The 17572-nt window shown below is 48.2% G+C and overlaps 2 protein-coding genes across 9 annotated transcripts in view; both read left to right on the forward strand.

The window, feature by feature from the left end:
* The window catches only part of TRAK1 (trafficking kinesin protein 1), a 116278-nt gene extending 107543 nt beyond the window's left edge, over positions 1–8735 (forward strand). For 7 of the 8 annotated variants that reach the window (XM_069475569.1, XM_069475563.1, XM_069475564.1 and 4 more), the window contains 2 exons: positions 4664–4766; positions 7620–8735. In XM_069475569.1, the coding sequence (XP_069331670.1) occupies positions 4664–4766; positions 7620–8418 (902 nt within the window). In that variant the 3' untranslated portion in view covers positions 8419–8735. Of the gene's footprint in view, positions 1–4663; positions 4767–5500; positions 5788–7619 lie in introns of those variants that run through there. The other variant, XM_069475570.1, reaches the window with a different exon arrangement.
* An 8642-nt stretch (positions 8736–17377) lies between these two features.
* Positions 17378–17572, forward strand: LOC138386800 (translation machinery-associated protein 7-like). The gene has a single exon (XM_069473487.1). It carries the CDS (start codon positions 17378–17380, stop codon positions 17570–17572), a length of 195 nt encoding a protein of 64 aa, XP_069329588.1.

Below are 17572 nucleotides of genomic sequence, written 5' to 3' on the forward strand. Positions count from 1 at the left end.
AAAATAAGTTGTACAGAAACCAGAGCAGGATCTTGTGGTTCAAAGTCTGTGATAAAAGCCTCTCGAGTTCCTGCTGGCCAGATGTCTGAGGGCCAGGGCGGTCACAGGTCTCTACAGAGCTGCAGGACCAGACGAGGGCTCTGTTGAAAGATACGTAAGCAGAGAAAAATAGTAAACAAGCCAGTGTTAAGCCTGGAAATAGGGCTTAATATCATCCTGTACAAATACTGTATAGTTTAAGATCACTTTTATCCTATTACAAAGAAAGCTGCACTGCTACATCTGAAACTGCTCTTGTTTCCCCAGTCCCTTCCTCCCGAGGAAAATACTCGTTAAAGCTGCCTTAATCCCTAACACAGTATTTACATTAACGATGAATCGTAGGGCGAGCAAAAGTTATGGCGCTTTCCCCACACAAACTCATCATAGAACTTTTTTTTCCCCCAGAAAATGTCATGGGTAGAGTTATATAATGAAGTGACAGAAAAAAGTCTTTGAAGTATTTTCTATGTCTTGATATTTTAGTCTTTTAGAAGGAATTCTGAAGCATTGCTTCTTCCCTATTTGTTTAATGAAAAGGGAGCTATTTCTTACATAGCTGAGAGGCAAAGGAACATCTTCCTTCCCTCTCCACCCATCAAGCAAAAGGCAACAAAGTCCTTAGAAGCGAGGCATTAAAAAAAAAAAATACTGATATTCTTAAGGCTTAGTTCAAACCACGCCTTTAAGCTGGGTGGACAGCGGCTTTTATTTTCAATAGACTTGATTTGCTTGGATAGAAAAGGCTGGCCTGTGGGCACCACTGTTGGGTGGGGGGTGTTGGTTAATGGCTTTATAGAACTTGCAAGGCAGATCGAGATCATGTCACGGCAGCATCACACACTACATGTTCAAGTTAGGAAAAGGAAAGAAAGGTCGGGGCAAACACAAGTGGCCACTTCCCATGAGGAGTTAGGGAGAAGAATATGGAAAGCTGTCAGTGCATTGCAAAGATGGGGTTCCAAGATTTCGAGGTGCATTTATAATTTTATTTTACATTTTTAAAACTTATTTATATGAAATTTTAAAAATACAGCTTGGGTGTGTGGCATGGCCAGTGTTTCTCCGTCCGTAAAGGTCTCCTTTGAAGCAGCTACGTGTGGGTGCGTGTTGTGCTGCCCCACAGAAACACACCAAGTGCAGCTGTATTCTCTGACGTCCCTGTGGGCTCATGTGGGAATTCTTTTAAGGACTAGGTTCCATGCTGCCTTCAGAGAGAAGAAAGCTGCTTTTATCCCCAGCACATTACCAGTCTGCCCTTCCCCACGGATGGGGGAAGAAAAGCACCACTAGGACTGAATGACGTGCAGGAGCTGGCGTGCACAGAGCTTCTGTGGGCAGCTTCTGTGGCAGAGTTCCAGTCATCCCCCATGTCTCTGTGGCACCCCTGGGCCCCACCAGTGTTGCACCTTGTCTGTGCTCTTTTCTTCTCACGATGAAAGCACTGGGCTTTCCTGCCCCTGGGAGGCCTGAGCATTCCACACAGCAGCAGCCACCTGGTCTATACAGTGCAGTCTGCGGGGACATCCAGGGAGGAGGCCCCAACTCTGTTGGAGACTGGGGGCCATGTCAGGGCCCCTTCATCACTGGCTGCAGCAGCAGGATCCCAACCACCGGGTTTTCTAGTCAGTCCTAGGCATCACAGGCCCCAGAGGAGCAGGGGGAGTCAGTGCCACGTACCACGTGCACCTGCTCCTGCCGGAAAGCACGCCGGAGTCCACCTGAGGGCAGGTGAGCAGGAGCACTCTCGCCCCGTGAAGTCCTCTGATGCCCCCACCTGCGGCCAGCTGAAGGCTGTGTCCCTGCATGTGATATGTTTTCGGGGAAAAAAAATGTACATGCTGGTCCACCAACATAGAAGATGTTGAATAATCAAGGATTAATCAAATTTTGTACCAGTGTCAGAACTTGGGGGGGGGAACAATTAAAAATAATAAAAGACTAGGGTTTATTATTGGCAAATGCAAATTGAATCCTAAATAGTGAAAGTACTTGTCACTGCTAATACTCTAACCTGTTTAATGTCTGCCCTTCTCCTCACAAGGTTGAGAGAGAGAGTAAGTAGGAAGTTAAAGCATTAAATCTAAAAAACCTGTCCTTTGAACTCCCGAATTGAGCAGCACGAGATGAACACATAATACCTGCAAAGAACTTCTGGTTTAGATGAAGCTTCAGTGTGTGCTGTGGTCTTGGTGACTTCAGTGGGGAACCCTCGCCACGAGTCCCCTATGCCCTGCCAAGAAGAATGTTTTATGTGCCTCTTGTTTTTCTTTTTTTAGAACTTGCTCTCTCCCTGCATCCAGGGCTTTGGGGATCAGCCTGTTGCTTCTCTGTGGCAAGCACGAGGAGCCTCTGGCGAGCCCAGCCTTGGGCAACTCACTGTGTCTATGTTGTGTCCCAAGGAAGGGTGGTGCAGCAGCGGCCTGGCAGTCAGTGGTGACATGCGGACAGCTCGCGGGTCCAGGCGTCCCTGTGGTATTTTGGAAGGGCTGAACCTCTGGCTTTGGCACTTTTGATACTTGTTGATCTTCCTTGGTCTTCTAAAGCTATTCATTGCTTCTGGGGAGTGGTGACTTGTGAATTTTTAGCAGCCTTTTCCTGTCCCCAAAACCCATTTGTATAAGATGGGTTTTGCTTCTGCTGATCCAACTACGTCTCTAAAATGTCCATCTTACGCTACCTGTTGTGATTGAAGATCTAATACATGAGGGTGGGGGAGGAAGACGTGAACATTTGGGACCTTTTGATTGGATATTCTGGCCATGTGTTTAAATGGGGTACACTTCTGATTTTAAATCCAGCCTTATTTGATTTTTTTTAATGTTATCTCTCTTTCAACTATTTTGTCTTAATTATTTCTATTTCCTGCTTTTTCCTCCCTTCCTTCCCAAATAACCCCTCATGCCTATTGTTTGGGATGCTTTTCTCAGGCATTTTGTTGCTTTTGTTTCTAGACCTGATTGCAGTAAGAGAATCGTGATTGTTTGGTTGCCTTTTCTTCATAGCTTATTCCATTTTTGTTTTGCTTGCAGCAATTTCTTAGTTATCGGAGTTCCGAAACCATGACGTTTATTGGTTGGGAGACAAAGATTCATAAAGGCTATTTTTATGTGTTTTTTCCCCTCTCTCCCGCTTTGCCTGGAGCTCCCTACGGAGAGCTTGCTCTCGCGGTCGTGTGCTGGCTGTCCGCCAGGTGCCATGGGGGCCTCCTTTGACACAGAGCTGGGTCAGACCACAAGGGGGCAAACCAGCCTTGCCTTGCTCCTCTAGTCACTGTCACCATTTTTGTGCTCTGGTTTGTCCTGCCTGCTTCAATTTGTTTGTCTCCAGCATTTTTTTTTTTTTTTTTTTGTTCCTCGTTTTCTTTTAAGACACAGTTAACTGTGTGTGGATCTGTAGGTTTGGGACACCAACTTAATTCTGTTTGTTTCCCTTTCCCTTTTTGTCAAATCCGAGAGAAAACTTACCATAAGGAGCTAGAAGTTTCTAGTTCACAGCCTTTTGAATCTTCATGGCCTCTGATATCCTAATCCGTTTTCTCCCAGGAGGTCTCTGGGGGCTGAGCTGCTACAGGGGCAGAGGGGAGGGAGGGAAAGGGTGGGGTGGGAGAATCATCCCAGTACTTCATTGTGCATGCTATTTGGTGCAGCATCTTTTTTTTTTTTTTTCTTTTTTTTCCCCTGATGCCTGAGTTATGAATGAGGTTGACCTCTGCAATCATGATGTCTCCCATAGCCTCTATTACTCATTCCTTTGCCAGCTTTCTGATGCATGGTCCTAGCACTTCCGTGATTTACTCTGCTCCTGGACATAGTCCTCAGCCGCCTCAACAACAGCTTGTTAGAGCATTAAAAGGAAGTAAATTGAGGACAACGTGTTGCCCTCTCATTTTCATTAGAAGTCAGACATCACAGAGATGACAAGAAAGCAGCAGGGGGCGAGGAGGGGGGACCCATGCTGCTTGCACCACCGTGTGTCAGACCACACTTGATCCTGGAGCTTAGCACCCCAGAGAGCCCCAATCTCTGGAGCTCTTGCCCCATTGTCGCTGAGGCAGCTGAGGTCCCCATCTCCCACCGTGACGATCACAAATAGGCAGTAGTGGAGCCAGCTTCCCTAAGCCCCTTTTTGTGTGAACAGAAAAGGGAGCCATGAGCCTTGCCCTGTTTCCAGGTGCCAAGTGCCCTTCCCTGCCTGCACCTCTCCCCTTCCTCCAAGCAGAGTTTTGGCGCCTGTTTACCAATGAAAAAAAATACAAAGCAACAAAAGAAGATACCAGATTCTGACCTGAGGAGGGAAACCAAATTTACCCACAAAAGCCCTTTAATGCCCTCCCCCTCATTCCAACTGGATCCACTACTGGCCCAAGAATACTGATGAGGAACCTTGTCTGGATTGGGTCGGAAGCTGGAATTCTATGCTCTGCAGACCACTGCTCAAAATTGTAGTTATTTTTTGAGGAACCACCTTCAGTCCAGAACATGTGTGTTTCACCTTCCCCGCCCAGATCCAGTCAACAAGGTAGCTCATCATTTCTTGCATCTGTTGAGGGTCATGCTGGATTTTTATTTTTAACATTGTTATACTTAGATGCAAGGAATTTGTTTTGTTCCCCCCAATTTAGCGCACCACCCTGGGAAGTGCATGTCACAGACCAACTCCACCTTCACCTTCACCACCTGCCGCATCCTGCATCCTTCAGATGAGCTCACTCGGGTCACACCAAGGTAAGGGGTCCCAGCTCCATGGTGGGGTGAGGTTGGGGCACCCCCTTCCCTACAAGGTTTAATGTTGAGGAAAGCCAAGTAGAGAGGGTCATTTAAAAACCAACTGTAGCCAGCTTAAGCATCTCATCAGCATTTGCAATCATCCATTCTGGGTCCCGTCTTTCCTTTTGAATTGAAGATCTTACTGATTCAGATCCAGCTCAGATAAAGAGACCTGGACCCACCTTTAGTTGCCCTTTTAATTGGCCATGGAATGGATTCTTAGGCCTCTCCCTAACAGCTGAAGCTGACACTGCCACAGGCCCTACAGCCAAGCCTCTTGGACATTTGCCCCAAAGTTTCATCAATAGAGCGTTACTGAGCCCCGTGGAAGGCCCTGTGCCTCTGGAATAGATGCCAGGAGCCACTCACCGCAGCCAGACTATAGTGACCGAAATGATGAAACTCCAAGACTGAGCCGTGTGCCCAGCTCGACACCGCCTGTCTGTCGAGAGGACTCGCGTGGGGTGGGTTGGTCTGTTTGGCTTGATTTCAGGCCTTCCACAGCTTCCAGTGAAAGGGAAAATGGTCTCCCCCGACACAGAAGAGACCCCGCCCCCAGCCGTCCTCTCTGTGACGCAGTCAAGCAAGGTGCTGGGGTGACGGCGCAGCAGGAAGGGAGGGCGGTAAGGAGGGCTAGCTCGCAGGCAGCAGCCACCCAGGGAGCACCTTAAACTATGAATGATTCTCCGCAGGTCATGTGAGGACGACGAAGCAGCCCTATGCCCCGTTGAGCTGAGAGGAGATGTAGGGCAGAGAGTCTGAGCCCACAGGCAAGGCGGGGGGTGAGCACACCGCCAGCAGTGCCTGCCCTGGCAGGGTCACGTGGAAGGAGCTGTGTGTGCACGCGTGGCCGCCACTAACCCGGGGACTTAGCCGTGGGTGTGTCTCTGTGGTTGTACCTGGCTAACGCGGCCTTTGACAGTCGATACCCCTAACCCGTCTAAACACCCCCAGTCGAGCCAAGTGCCAGCACTAATAAAGGCCTAACCCGAAGTTCTCACCAGACGGGGATTTGTAAATTCTACTTTTGTCTTCCCCATCGCCCTCCCTGCCCCTGGAGAGGCTGGCTTCCTCATCCTGTGGCTTTGTGTTTGGAAGAGATTGTTTCTAAAAACCATGGGACAAAGCTTCCCCCGTGGGAGGCTGGTGCCCTGGGTCACTAGATGTCACTCTTCTGACTGTAGCCATAGAACTCAACCACACACATGTCTTGGTACAGCCATGTCGGGGGCACAAGTCAGTAACAAGAGAGAGCTCTTTTGCCTGAGTTTGAAAGAAAGGCCACTTGGAACAAAGTTGAAAATCTCCCTAGGAATGGCCATATAAACAAAGATTTTAAGTCTAGAACTTTTTTGCCCTCTGTTGACTGTAGATCAACATTTGTAAGATTACACCTGTGCCTTTTGAAAAATCCACATTTTTAACCTTAGGAATGTGCTTTGGTTTCTAATCTCATGTTTCTCGGAGTGTTCCCAACCTGCCAGCACCCCCACTCCTGAGCTTGTGTGAGATGGGCCTTTTCTGTGGTCCCCACCCTGTGCTGCCCGGCCCGTGGTGAGGTCACCTGAGTGTGGAGTCAAATGCTGCCTCTAGCTATACTTGCTTTTGAACTGTCTTGCCCAGAGGAGGGGGCCTGCTCCACGATGGGCCCTCTGCCTTCCCTTTCCCGTGTTTCGTGCTTTATCCAAAGCATCTGGACCTCCCGCTGCCGGTCTGGGGAGAGAGGTCTCGGTCCAGCTCCTGGGGACCACCCCAGCTGACCTCCAAGGAGTGCTGGCAGCTCCAGCCAAATCCTCAAGCCAGCTCCAGGGAGGTCCTGTGAGACTGTTAGGAGGGATGTTTGTCTTTGCCCCTTGGGTGTTCGTTTAGAATCAGTACAGGGCTTCCCCCGACCTCAGTAGCAGCTGTTAAAGGAGAACCTTTCCTGTTTTTTAAGCAGACAGCAGTACATTTCCCTCTTCTGTCTTCAGGTAAATTTTTCTGTCCTGAGGCCTTCATGGCTGGATCCCAGCTGCTGGAACCTAGTGGGTCTGCAGTCAGCATGACACAGTGAATGAACAAATCTTTCTGCTTTCCTTTGGGAACCCAGGTTTCGCAGTATTTAGCAGGCCTCTGTTCAGATAGCGCTGTAGATGCAGATCTACTCATACGTGACGTGGCCTCCCGTGATCCCATAGCTCCACTGGGCAAAATGGATTTGGACAAGCAGGGGAAGAGGATTCAGGGCAGCACAGTACGGAGGAAAGAGCACCGTGCCAGGGAGTTGGGAGCACACTGCCTGGCCCACCCACCATGGCCATTTTTGCCATTCCTAAAATAAGGAATGTCTCATATCCTGGTTCATGTCTTGCCTCAGGGAGAAGTAGGTAATAGGAATTTCAGTAAATTTCGTAGGGAAGGAAAGCTGCTTTGCCAAAGGGCTTCTTTCCCTCTTCTCTGATAGCCTTGGGGTCACTGAGACTTGCATTTGAATTTGGAGTTGTCCATTTAGTAACCAAGTGTGATAACTGAGGAAACCACCTAAGCTTTGAGTCTGTTTCTTCATCTGCAAGGGCATAGTTATACCCACCTGCCAGGGATGTGCAAAGGGGATCATGTGTAGCTTCCTGCCCCCATTTAAGGGAATCCAAGGCCTCCCTGGGTGAGGCAGAGGAGCAGACGTGGACAGAAGCACTGGAGGTCCTCAGCTGGGGGAGTCCCCTCATCGTGTCCCAGGCCTGCCCTGTACCCCCTGCAGGAGACTGGCCACTGACCCTTTCTGTGGTGCATGTGGGCGTTTGTGATGAATAACCTGTCGTGTCTTCCTTTCAGCCTTAACTCAGCCCCAACTCCAGCTTGTGGCAGCACCAGCCACTTGAAGTCCACGCCGGTGGCCACACCCTGCACTCCACGGAGACTGAGCCTGGCTGAATCCTTCACTAACGTCCGTGAGTCCACGACCACCATGAGCACGTCCCTGGGGCTTGTGTGGCTGTTGAAGGAGCGGGGCATTTCCGCGGCTGTCTATGACCCGCAGAGCTGGGACAGGGCCGGCCGGGGCTCCCTCCTGCACTCCTACACTCCCAGGATGGCTGTGATCCCCTCCACGCCGCCGAACTCGCCTATGCAGACGCCCACGTCCTCCCCGCCCTCCTTTGAGTTCAAGTGCACAAGCCCTCCCTATGACAACTTCCTGGCTTCCAAGCCGGCCAGCTCCATCCTAAGGGAGGTGAGGGAAAAGAAGAACGTGCGCAGCAGCGAGAGCCAGACAGACGTGTCTGTCTCCAACCTCAACCTCGTGGACAAAGTCAGGAGGTTTGGGGTGGCCAAAGTGGTGAACTCAGGGCGAGCCCACGTCCCCACCTTGACTGAGGAGCCAGGACCTCTCCTCTGTGGGCCCCCAGGGCCTGCACAAGCCCTTGTCCCTGGAGGCCTGGTACCCGAGGGCCTGCCTCTCGGATGCCCCACGGTCACCAGTGCCATCGGCGGGCTGCAGCTCAGCAGTGGCATCCGACGGAATCGTAGCTTCCCCACCATGGTGGGATCCAGCATGCAGATGAAAGCCCCCGTGACTCTCACCTCGGGCATCTTGATGGGTGCTAAGCTCCCCAAACAAACTAGCTTACGGTGAGGATGGGAGGGGCCCCGTTGCCCTAGAGGAGACCAACACTCTCCCATCTTGTGCCCCACCTCCCTCTCTTCCCCCCGCAGTGCACTCTCTTCTCTCTTCCTTTCTCTGTCCATCCCCTCCTGAACTACACAAATCAACCTCGTGCCTAATGGAGGAGGAGTGGAAACTCTGTAAAATGTGTACATAGGACTTGGAGCCCTCAGACCTGCCCTGCTCTGTCTTCAGATCACCACTTCAGGCACCACTTTCATGAGGACTTCGCCCCTGCTAACCTGGGGGAAGGTGGTGTCCTTTTCTTCTTTCCTTTGGAGAAGCACTGAAACTCCCAAGTGTGTTCTTATCCCATGGATAGGAAACCAGTGAATTCTGTGGCTGACCACCTGTGTCGCACACTATGAGCTGTCTCGGCGCGGGTCGTAATGCATCCGGGTGTCGTTGGACACCTGGCCCCGCCCACCCTGTGAGAGCGTGAGGAGCCTCCGTCCTCAGCCACGTGCAGCTGACGTAGCGTTCACAGTCGGAGAGCTTTTCTTTCTTATATGGGTGGCCCAGCTTCTTCAAGACCTTCACTCCTCTGCCTCAGCGGACAGTCGTTTCTTTTTCGAGGTGTGACCTTTTCTTTCCATGCCTTCAACTTGAAGTCATCCTGTGTTTTGTAATCAGCTGTCAGGCCAAACATCTGGCCCAAAAGAGAATGTATTTACACCCCTGCTGCGTTGTTCAGCAGCCCCTCCGTGTTCTGTGTGATTTGTTTTATTTTTCCAGTTTTTTATATGCAGGGAAGTAATGGTACCGGTAGTGTATGTTCTCTGTGTGGTTCTATGACACTGAAATACAAATTTCAAACACACCAAGCTGCTAAGGAGATAGCGGCTTATTTCTGGGACCCAGTGTCACAACCAAATTGACATAAGACCAGACCCAAGACAACCTTGACAATAGGATTCAAAGGAAAGAGGGTAGGGAAAAAGCTTATTAAAGACCTGTGTCAGCAGTAAACGTAAAGGGGAAGAACCACAACCAAATGCTATACCAGACTGGTTCAGGGGAGAAACGAGACCTTGGCATCCCTCCGGCCGCAGGCCGTACTCTGGAACTCGAGGGTGGCCAGTGAGCTCTCACCGCACGGTCCTGTGGCAGCCAGTCAAGGCCCACGTGATTTTCCCTCTTGTCTCAGAACAGTGAGTGGTCCCGACAAAATATTTTCTCCCCTCAAAGCCTTTTGTCTCTTTGTGCCACTTTTTATCCTTAGGAAAAGATAGAGGTGCTTGTGAAAAGAACCACGAACAAACAAGGGAGCCTGGTCCTGTTGCTGTCGCCGGTTAAGTTTCAAACTTTTATTTATTGTTTGTGTGTGCCGTATTTTAAACAAACATCCTCTCCTCCCAGCTCCAGTCCCCGTGTGTCTGTGGCATTCCAATCCGAGCAGTTTATTTATTTATTCTAATCTGAGGACTGCACTTTCATCCCGGTGTTCCATGACCACTTGTTCCAGACATTTATAGAAGGAAAACATCCTGTGTAAATGAAATGGTCATTCTGTGTCCTCCCTCCAGCAGATGTGTCCTTCAGCTAAGTGAGGGTAACCTTATGTCCACTGAGGATACTCTGAGAGAGTCCCCAAGGAGCAAGCTTCGGTCCCACGATTTCAGACTATTTATTCTCTGAACACAAAAGTGTTGGTTAATTATGATCTCAGTTCTCCTCGCTGTTGTATGTGTGCACTCACTGCAAGTAACTTATATCTTTTTATTTGAATGTATTTTAAAGCAGTAGGTAGAATAACAAAGGAATAGGAAAACTATGGACTGAATGGACCACTTTATGTATTCAGAGAGAGGAGCTACCCATCATCACCAGAAAAACCGTGTAAAAAATTGGCAATTCGGAGGTTGCAGTATTTAGTATAGTAAATAAAAGATCAACATTGTGCAACCACTACCAAAAGTGTGTTGTAATGCATCAAAAATCAACAATAAAATTTTATTCGCTAATGAGTATCAATAAAATAAGTTCATATGATGGAAACCACACTGGTATTCTGATTTTTGTTTTCTTTTTATATTTTCATCAAGAAGATGATCTCTTTATGTAAGATTTGAAGATGTTTAGCTCTTTGGGGAAATTAAATGAAAAGCATGTACTTGATGTACAATTATATGCCTCTTTCTTTCAATGTAATACCTTAGACACCTTTCCAACCAGAACATGAAGCTCTCCCTCACTTTTCAGGGCTGTGTACTATTCCACCGTGCCCACATACCCACTGTGAATACATACCCCTATGAACCAATCTCCTACAGGTGGTCATTGAATTAATTCTAATCTTTTGCTATCACAGCTCTGTAATGAAACCTTTGCACGTGATTTTCCACATGTATGAGCATATCTGTGGGATAAATGCCTAGATGTTGCCAGCCAGATTGCCTTCCATAGAGTTGTGTTAAGAGACGTAGGAACCAAGGACAGCGGAGACCCACTAGATGGGGAATTGTGAGAATAAAAGGATAAAATAAAACTTATTCAGCCACCTTAATATTTGAAAGCAGTGAAACCATGCAAATAACACACTAGTAGAATACGGCATCATGGATTTTAAAGCAGTTGCTACCATTTGGTAGTGGTGTGACCTTGGGCAAGACACTTAGCTCTTTGGGTCTTCCATTTTTTTTAACCTGTAAAATGGAAACAGTAATACACTTCAGCATTTATTGGTTGAGTAAATATATTTTAGCACCTACCATGTGCCAGGCATTGTTGTAGGTACTACGGAGACAGTGATGAACAAGTGAGCCAATTTTTGCTCTCATGGAAAGGACAATCTATTGAGAGAACAGTGATACCGAGCATAGAATAATAAGTGCTGTGCAGAGAATTAAAATAGGGTGGTGTGAAGGAGTGGGTAGGTGTTTTGGTTTGAGCAGAGAAAGCCTCTCCTGGGAGGGGACAGTTGAGTCAACCATGTGAGGTCGGGCACAAGAGCATTTGGGCAGAGAGCAGCTAGTGCAAAGGTCTAGAGGGTAAAAAACCGCTTTGGTGTGTTTGAGGAGCACAGAGAGGCCCATGTGGCTGTGGGCTGGTGGGATAAGGGGAGCACAGTGGTGGCAGAGAAGCCATGGTGCTTGCAAATGGTCTGTCTAATCCCCGTGTTTCCCAGCCACTGCCAGTGGGCAGGTCATATGATTAGTTCTGGCCAGGGGGCTGAGAGCAGAGAAAAATCCATGCATGATTCTCCATGCTCCCCTCTTCCTGTGTTACACCTGGAAGCCTCATATTGAAATGGAGTCTCAACATCCTGGGTCTCCGAGTGTGTGGACCAGAGCTCCCTGCCAACCTGTATTTGACATAATCTTAAGGAGAAACAAGCATTTTCTGTTAAGCCAGTGAGATTTTTGACTAGTGCATTAGAGTCTGTGGGGGTAGGGCCCAGGCATCTGTGTTTTAACAAGCCCTCAGGTGATTCTGGTGGGCATTTCAGTTTGAGAACCACTGCACGAGATCAGGTGGAGGTTGGGTGGGAGTTCTGCCCTGAAAGGGGTGGGTTCCTCTACCCCAGCCACTCCTTGTGTCAGGAGCTCTGAGAAGGCCAGACACTGCAAGCCCACCTTGCTTGAAGGGAAGGAAGAAAGAATGGGCAGGTTTATCTGCCCAGCTGGGGCCGGGGAGGCTTTGAGGCAAGGAGACCCTGGATCTGGGCTTCACGGAAGAGCAGGATTTGCCACGTGGGGAAGGATTCCAAGCAGAGGGTAAAGGTGTGGAGGAGGGGTGAAAAGGGGTCCTAGAATACATTCCTTTAAGCTCTTTCTTATAGTAATAGTAGAATGATGAGTGACAAATATAGAAGGGACAATAGAATTAGGAAAAAACACCATTTTGCAACCATAACACTAATAATAACTAATTCAGACCACACGGGATGCTAAAACCATAGGGTAAGAATTTGTCAGGTAGCAGAATATTTACACACATTGTATCTTCCCACAGAATGCTTATTAATTTACAAAGGGAAGGGGGGAGGTATCCTGGAGGTAGACAACCCTGTGGCACAGCGCTTTAAACAAGTCATGAAATTTACCCAAAATGGGGCAAACTGATAGCAGCCACCACATATGTGATGCACTAGGAAGGACACGCATGTCCTGTGCTGTTCCTACCACAAATGCAAAGCCTGAATCAGGAGGTTGACACACTGAGGGACATTTTATAAAATGATGTAGCTATCCCTTTAAAAAAAGTCAACATCATGAAAGACTGAGCAGCTGTTCTAGATTAAAGGAGGATAAAGAGAATTAATGCAATGCATGATTTGAATTGGATACTGGAGTAGAAAAGATGCTATAAAATATTGGAACAATTAGAGAAATTTGAATAAGAGCATATGTTTTTAAAATTGTGTCAATATGAAATTTCCTGAATTCAGTGGTTGTACTATAGCTATGTAAGAGCACATCCTATTGTTACAGCCTTACAGGTTCATTGCCTACTGTTCAGGAGGAAGCCAGTGCACTGAGCTAGCAGGGGCTACAGCAGAGAAAGAGTTTAATATTGCAGGCATCATGTGAGGAGGTGTGAAGAAGTTCTCAAATCCATCTCCCTGAGAATTTGGGAGAAAGAGTTTTTAAAGATAGTTTGGCCAGCAAAGGGTTAGGCAGTTTGGTCTGCTGATTGGCCGGGTTTGGGGTGGAACCATAGGGGTGCAGAAGTTGTCTTCTTGTGCTGAGTCAGTTCTTGGGTGTGGGTCACAAGACTAGTTGAGTCAGTTCCTTGGTATGGGCCACTGGTCTGGGTGGGTCAGCTGGTCCACTGGAATGCAGGGCTGAGAAGACATCTCAAAAACTAGCCCTTAGGTTTCTCAAGGATGTTGCTATCTATGGGAGCAGTGAAGCAAGCCAAGAGTCTTCATGACCATCAGCTAGATGACTCCTGAGCAGTGAGCAACTATAGGAAAGCAAGCTCGGGAACAATGGCTGGTTATACATATATTTCCCTACCACAGTTCCCACCTTGTGGTCATTTATTAATTTTATAAAGGGCGGTTTCACTATTTCCTAGGAGATACATGCTAAAAGGTTAAGAGAAATGGGATTGCTGTCTGCAAGTTACTTTCAAAGTTTTCAGAAAAAGCAAAGAATAAAACTTTTTTTTTTAAAGGTGCAAAAAAATGTTATTCTCAAAAGACAGGAAGCACTGCAATGATACACATTTTGTAAACCATTAATAATATCAAATGCATTCTTCTGTCTTGTGAGTGTGGCAGGAGGAAGTTCAAGGTTGTTGGGTGCTTCTTCCCTGTTCTCTGTTGAATTTCTCCGTGCCTATCCCGAGCCCTGCCCCTAGCCCAGGGAGTTCAACCAGAGGACACCATGGCCTAAGGGGGAAGTTGTCAAAGGGGCAGTTGATGGGACCAGAAAACAAAGATGTCAAATTCTTGGTTTTCAGTTGTGAGGAAAGAAAAAGTTGAGCATAGGTTTTTTTCCGCATAAGACCAAAAGATTTGGAATGAAAACCCGTCGAGCCAGTTTTTCTTGTTACTACTCAATGTCCCTCTGCTACTTCTACTTGCCAGACACACAGGACAAGGATCAGACAAAGGTTCCCCAAGTGGAGGAGTTGGAGACGGATTCCAGCATGCAACCAGTGTGGGAGCCCTTCACCTTTCCCTGTCCGTGGGCCAAGTTCAAAGTTATGGGAGAAGCCCTGGATGAGCCTGGGGATCCAAGGACGGGTGAACTCATTTTGCTGGGAGGCCTGGGAAGCTGGGATGTCCCAGAGCTCCTCCGCAGCAACTCACCCCCATCATGGGGCAGCAACAGCACGGGGAAGTGAGCAAGTAGAGATGGCAGCAGGTGGGTCTCAGCGGAGAAGTCTCAGGGAGATCCTGAAGTGCCTGGCCCCAGACAGGTGAGGGAATCATTTCCACACATTGCCTGGAAGCAGGGAGGCAGGTATGCCCTGGAGCAGGGTGAGGCCAACAGGACAGGAGATGGATATGTGTTTACCCTGCAGCCCTGGCCAGTGTGGGCACCCAGAACCTAGATGCCACCTGGGGAGAAGCTGGTCGAGGGGGAAAGTCATTCTGAATTATCTGAATTGTTTGGGCGCTCCTAACAGGGATTAAGTTGAGATTTAGGGGAAAAAAAAAAAACAAAAATAATTTTTTGTACATCTGAATACATTGGAACGTCACATCCTAGGAGGGTTTGTTTATCTGTAGCCAGTAGAGGGCACTCGGTGACAGCAGAAGACCTGAAGGACCCAGCCCTGGTGATGCAGTCGCAAGAGCAGGTGGGTTTGCCTTTCCCAAGAATGCAATTCAGGGCAGGCAACTGTGCCTCCCAGAGCACAACAGCGTCGCTGTAAATAGAGAGTTGTCCAGGGTGCAAGTTGGGAGAAAATGCCCAGGAGGAAGGCCTGGCCCTTCACATTCCAGAGCCCCTCCTCAGGACCAGGAGTCTGGCGTCCTTTCTGGAGCTTCAGTGGGTTTGGGCGCTGCAGTGGCTTAGGGGTAGTGGTGCAATGCCAGACCCCCAAGGATTCCTTAGGCTGAGTGGTCTTCTCGCCTGAGTTCTTGCCTCTCACTCTTCCTTTCAAGATGTCAGGACTCAGTCCCATGCTGTTCTGGGGATCCAGAGAGGACCCAGACACAGTCCCAGCCCCTGAGGGCCTCAGTCTGTGGGGGCAGCAGAAGTGGCCATGGTTATGGTGGAGGGAGTCCCTCTGCCGGGGGTCGGGAGCCACTGGAGGAGTCACAGGCATGGTCTACGATCTCCGGGTGAGCTGGAAGGAGGTGTCCAGGAGGGAGGGCAGCATGCCCACAAGCTTGGGGTGACAGTGAAGAAATTCAGCATCCTCCTGCCACACCCAGGAAACAGGAAGGCATTAAAAAATAGTTTACAAAGCATATTCTGCATTACTAGGGTACTTCCCACCTTTTGAAATCAACCCACTTCTTTTAAATGCATCTTTCTTTTAAAAATATTCTTGTTCTTTGCTTTTTTCTGGAAACGTTTGAAAGTGAGCTGCAGACATTATGCCCCTTTTCTCCTTAGTACTTAGGCCTGTATCTCCTAAGCCCTACAAAGCCCCAGCACGATTGACTCCGGGATTAAAGGAAGTGTTTGCTCGGCAGTACTAGAGCGTTCCCTGTGCCCAATGCCCAAGGTTCAGGTCGATCCTGCACTGAGGTCCCACAAACAGAACTTAAAACCAGGGCGGGAAATCCTCTCCTTTAGTGCAGACCAGCAGCCTCAGGAAGCAGCAGCATCGAGGCTCAGCAACGCCTGCGAGTAGATGTGACAGATCCAGGGAAAGGAAGTGAGAGAGGAACCTGGGGCCCACCACGGGCAGGGCAGGGCAGAATTCAGCAGTTTCCAAGCTCCGGGCCGCTGGTAGCACTGGGGACCATTGGTAGAGGAAATTCCCAAGTGGTAGGCAAAGGTTTTTGCACATCTTTTCAGAAAAGACAAAGTAGAACAATGCTGTGTTCTCCCACACTCCCCAGTACATAGACCAGAGTCCTTCCTAAGGGCCTCTCTTAGTCACCTGTGACACAGGCCCGGAGGAGCAGAGGCAGCGTTCAACTCAACTCTCCTGGTTGCCTGACTTCCAGCTAATGGTGGCCTTTGCCACCTTTGGGCCACCAGCCTGTGACTGGAAAAGTAATTGTATTGCATGCTCAGCTGTCCTGGAGTTCTGTGGAAACCGTGGAACTGACCCATCACAGAAAGTGAAGTTGCCTGACTCAGGAACTAGGTGTGTAGGTACCTCCACCCCATCAGCCGCAGTCCAGGCTCTGGTCCCTCTGGGGTGTCCTCTCAAGACTGGAGTCCTGACTCGGCATGACTGTGCACAGGAATGAAAAGGGATGGCTTAGCCAGGTGGCAATGGCCATCGAAGCCTCTGGGACACATAGCTCAGTACTTCTCAACCCTTGGTGGAGAAGGATCGTTTGTTGTGGTTGTTGTTGTTTTAACTTTTATCAATCTACCATGGGCCAATATTTTTGTAAAATATAATAATAAAGAATTACAGGAAAAATAAAATACAAAACAAGGAAATGCAAAATACAAGCCCACTTTTTAAAATATGAGATTCAGCAGACATTAAATTACCTTTCAAAAACATAAGAACAAGCATAGGAAAAAATAAAAGAATTCTGAAGACAGTACCCTTGTTCACTGAAAGTGTGCATGGCGCATTCGATACAGAGACTCACTGTGATACCCAACCGCTGTCATTCCGCAGTTGTAACTAAAAATAAGTTACGAGTGACGTAGTAATTTTCCATATCAAACACATACCCTCACTTTGAATGAGCACTGTGTATATCAATATTAACGTTTTTAATGTGATAAATGAGGACTGTATTCTTTCAATTTATCTCAGCTAGTTCAGGTTGGCAATAGGGCTATCTGCAGGGGATAGTGTCTAAGCTTGTTTTCGTTTAATAACACGATAGAGAAACCAGCCTCACAAAGAGATGCCGATGAGAAAGAAAGATGGTAAATCTAATTTCTCGACAAAAAAATTCCAGTGGAGCTTGTTTTGTTTTTTACAATCTGTAAATTCTGGCTACCAAATAAATAATACAAATTTTACATCCCCACCTTAGATAATAACGTTGAACTATAAGTTTTTAAAAAACTTGATTAGAATTAACTTGATGGTAAAAATAGCGAGTTAGAAAAATAAATACATGCTTACATTTGCTCAGATTTTTATATGTTGTTGGCTTATGGCTGACCAACTGACCTTAGAGTCTCACACGTGGTAATGTGGCCCCATTTCCTGCATCTGTTAGCAAACAGTCGCAGGCCACCTGCAACTCGGTGGGAGAGTGCAATGACCTTGAACTGGTCCACACTATCGGGCACACGCTCGGACGGAGTGGCAATGCCAGTTGCTTAATAGGCATCTAACCAGTTTCCGGGGCAGGGTCTGGGGAAGGGGTGGCAGCACCATGTCCTGCCGCGAAGGTGGCAGGAAAGAGCCCCTGAAACAGCCCAAGAAGCAGGCCCAGGGGATGGATGAGAAAGATAAGGCGCTCAGGCAGAAACAAAAAGAGGAGCAGAAGAAAATGGAGGAACTAAAAGTGAAGGCCGTGGGGAAGGGCTCCCCGGCCACAGGTGGGATTAAGAAATCTGGCAAAAAGTGA

The sequence above is a fragment of the Eulemur rufifrons genome, chromosome 7 (genome assembly GCF_041146395.1).
Source record: "Eulemur rufifrons isolate Redbay chromosome 7, OSU_ERuf_1, whole genome shotgun sequence".
NCBI lineage: Eukaryota > Metazoa > Chordata > Mammalia > Primates > Lemuridae > Eulemur > Eulemur rufifrons.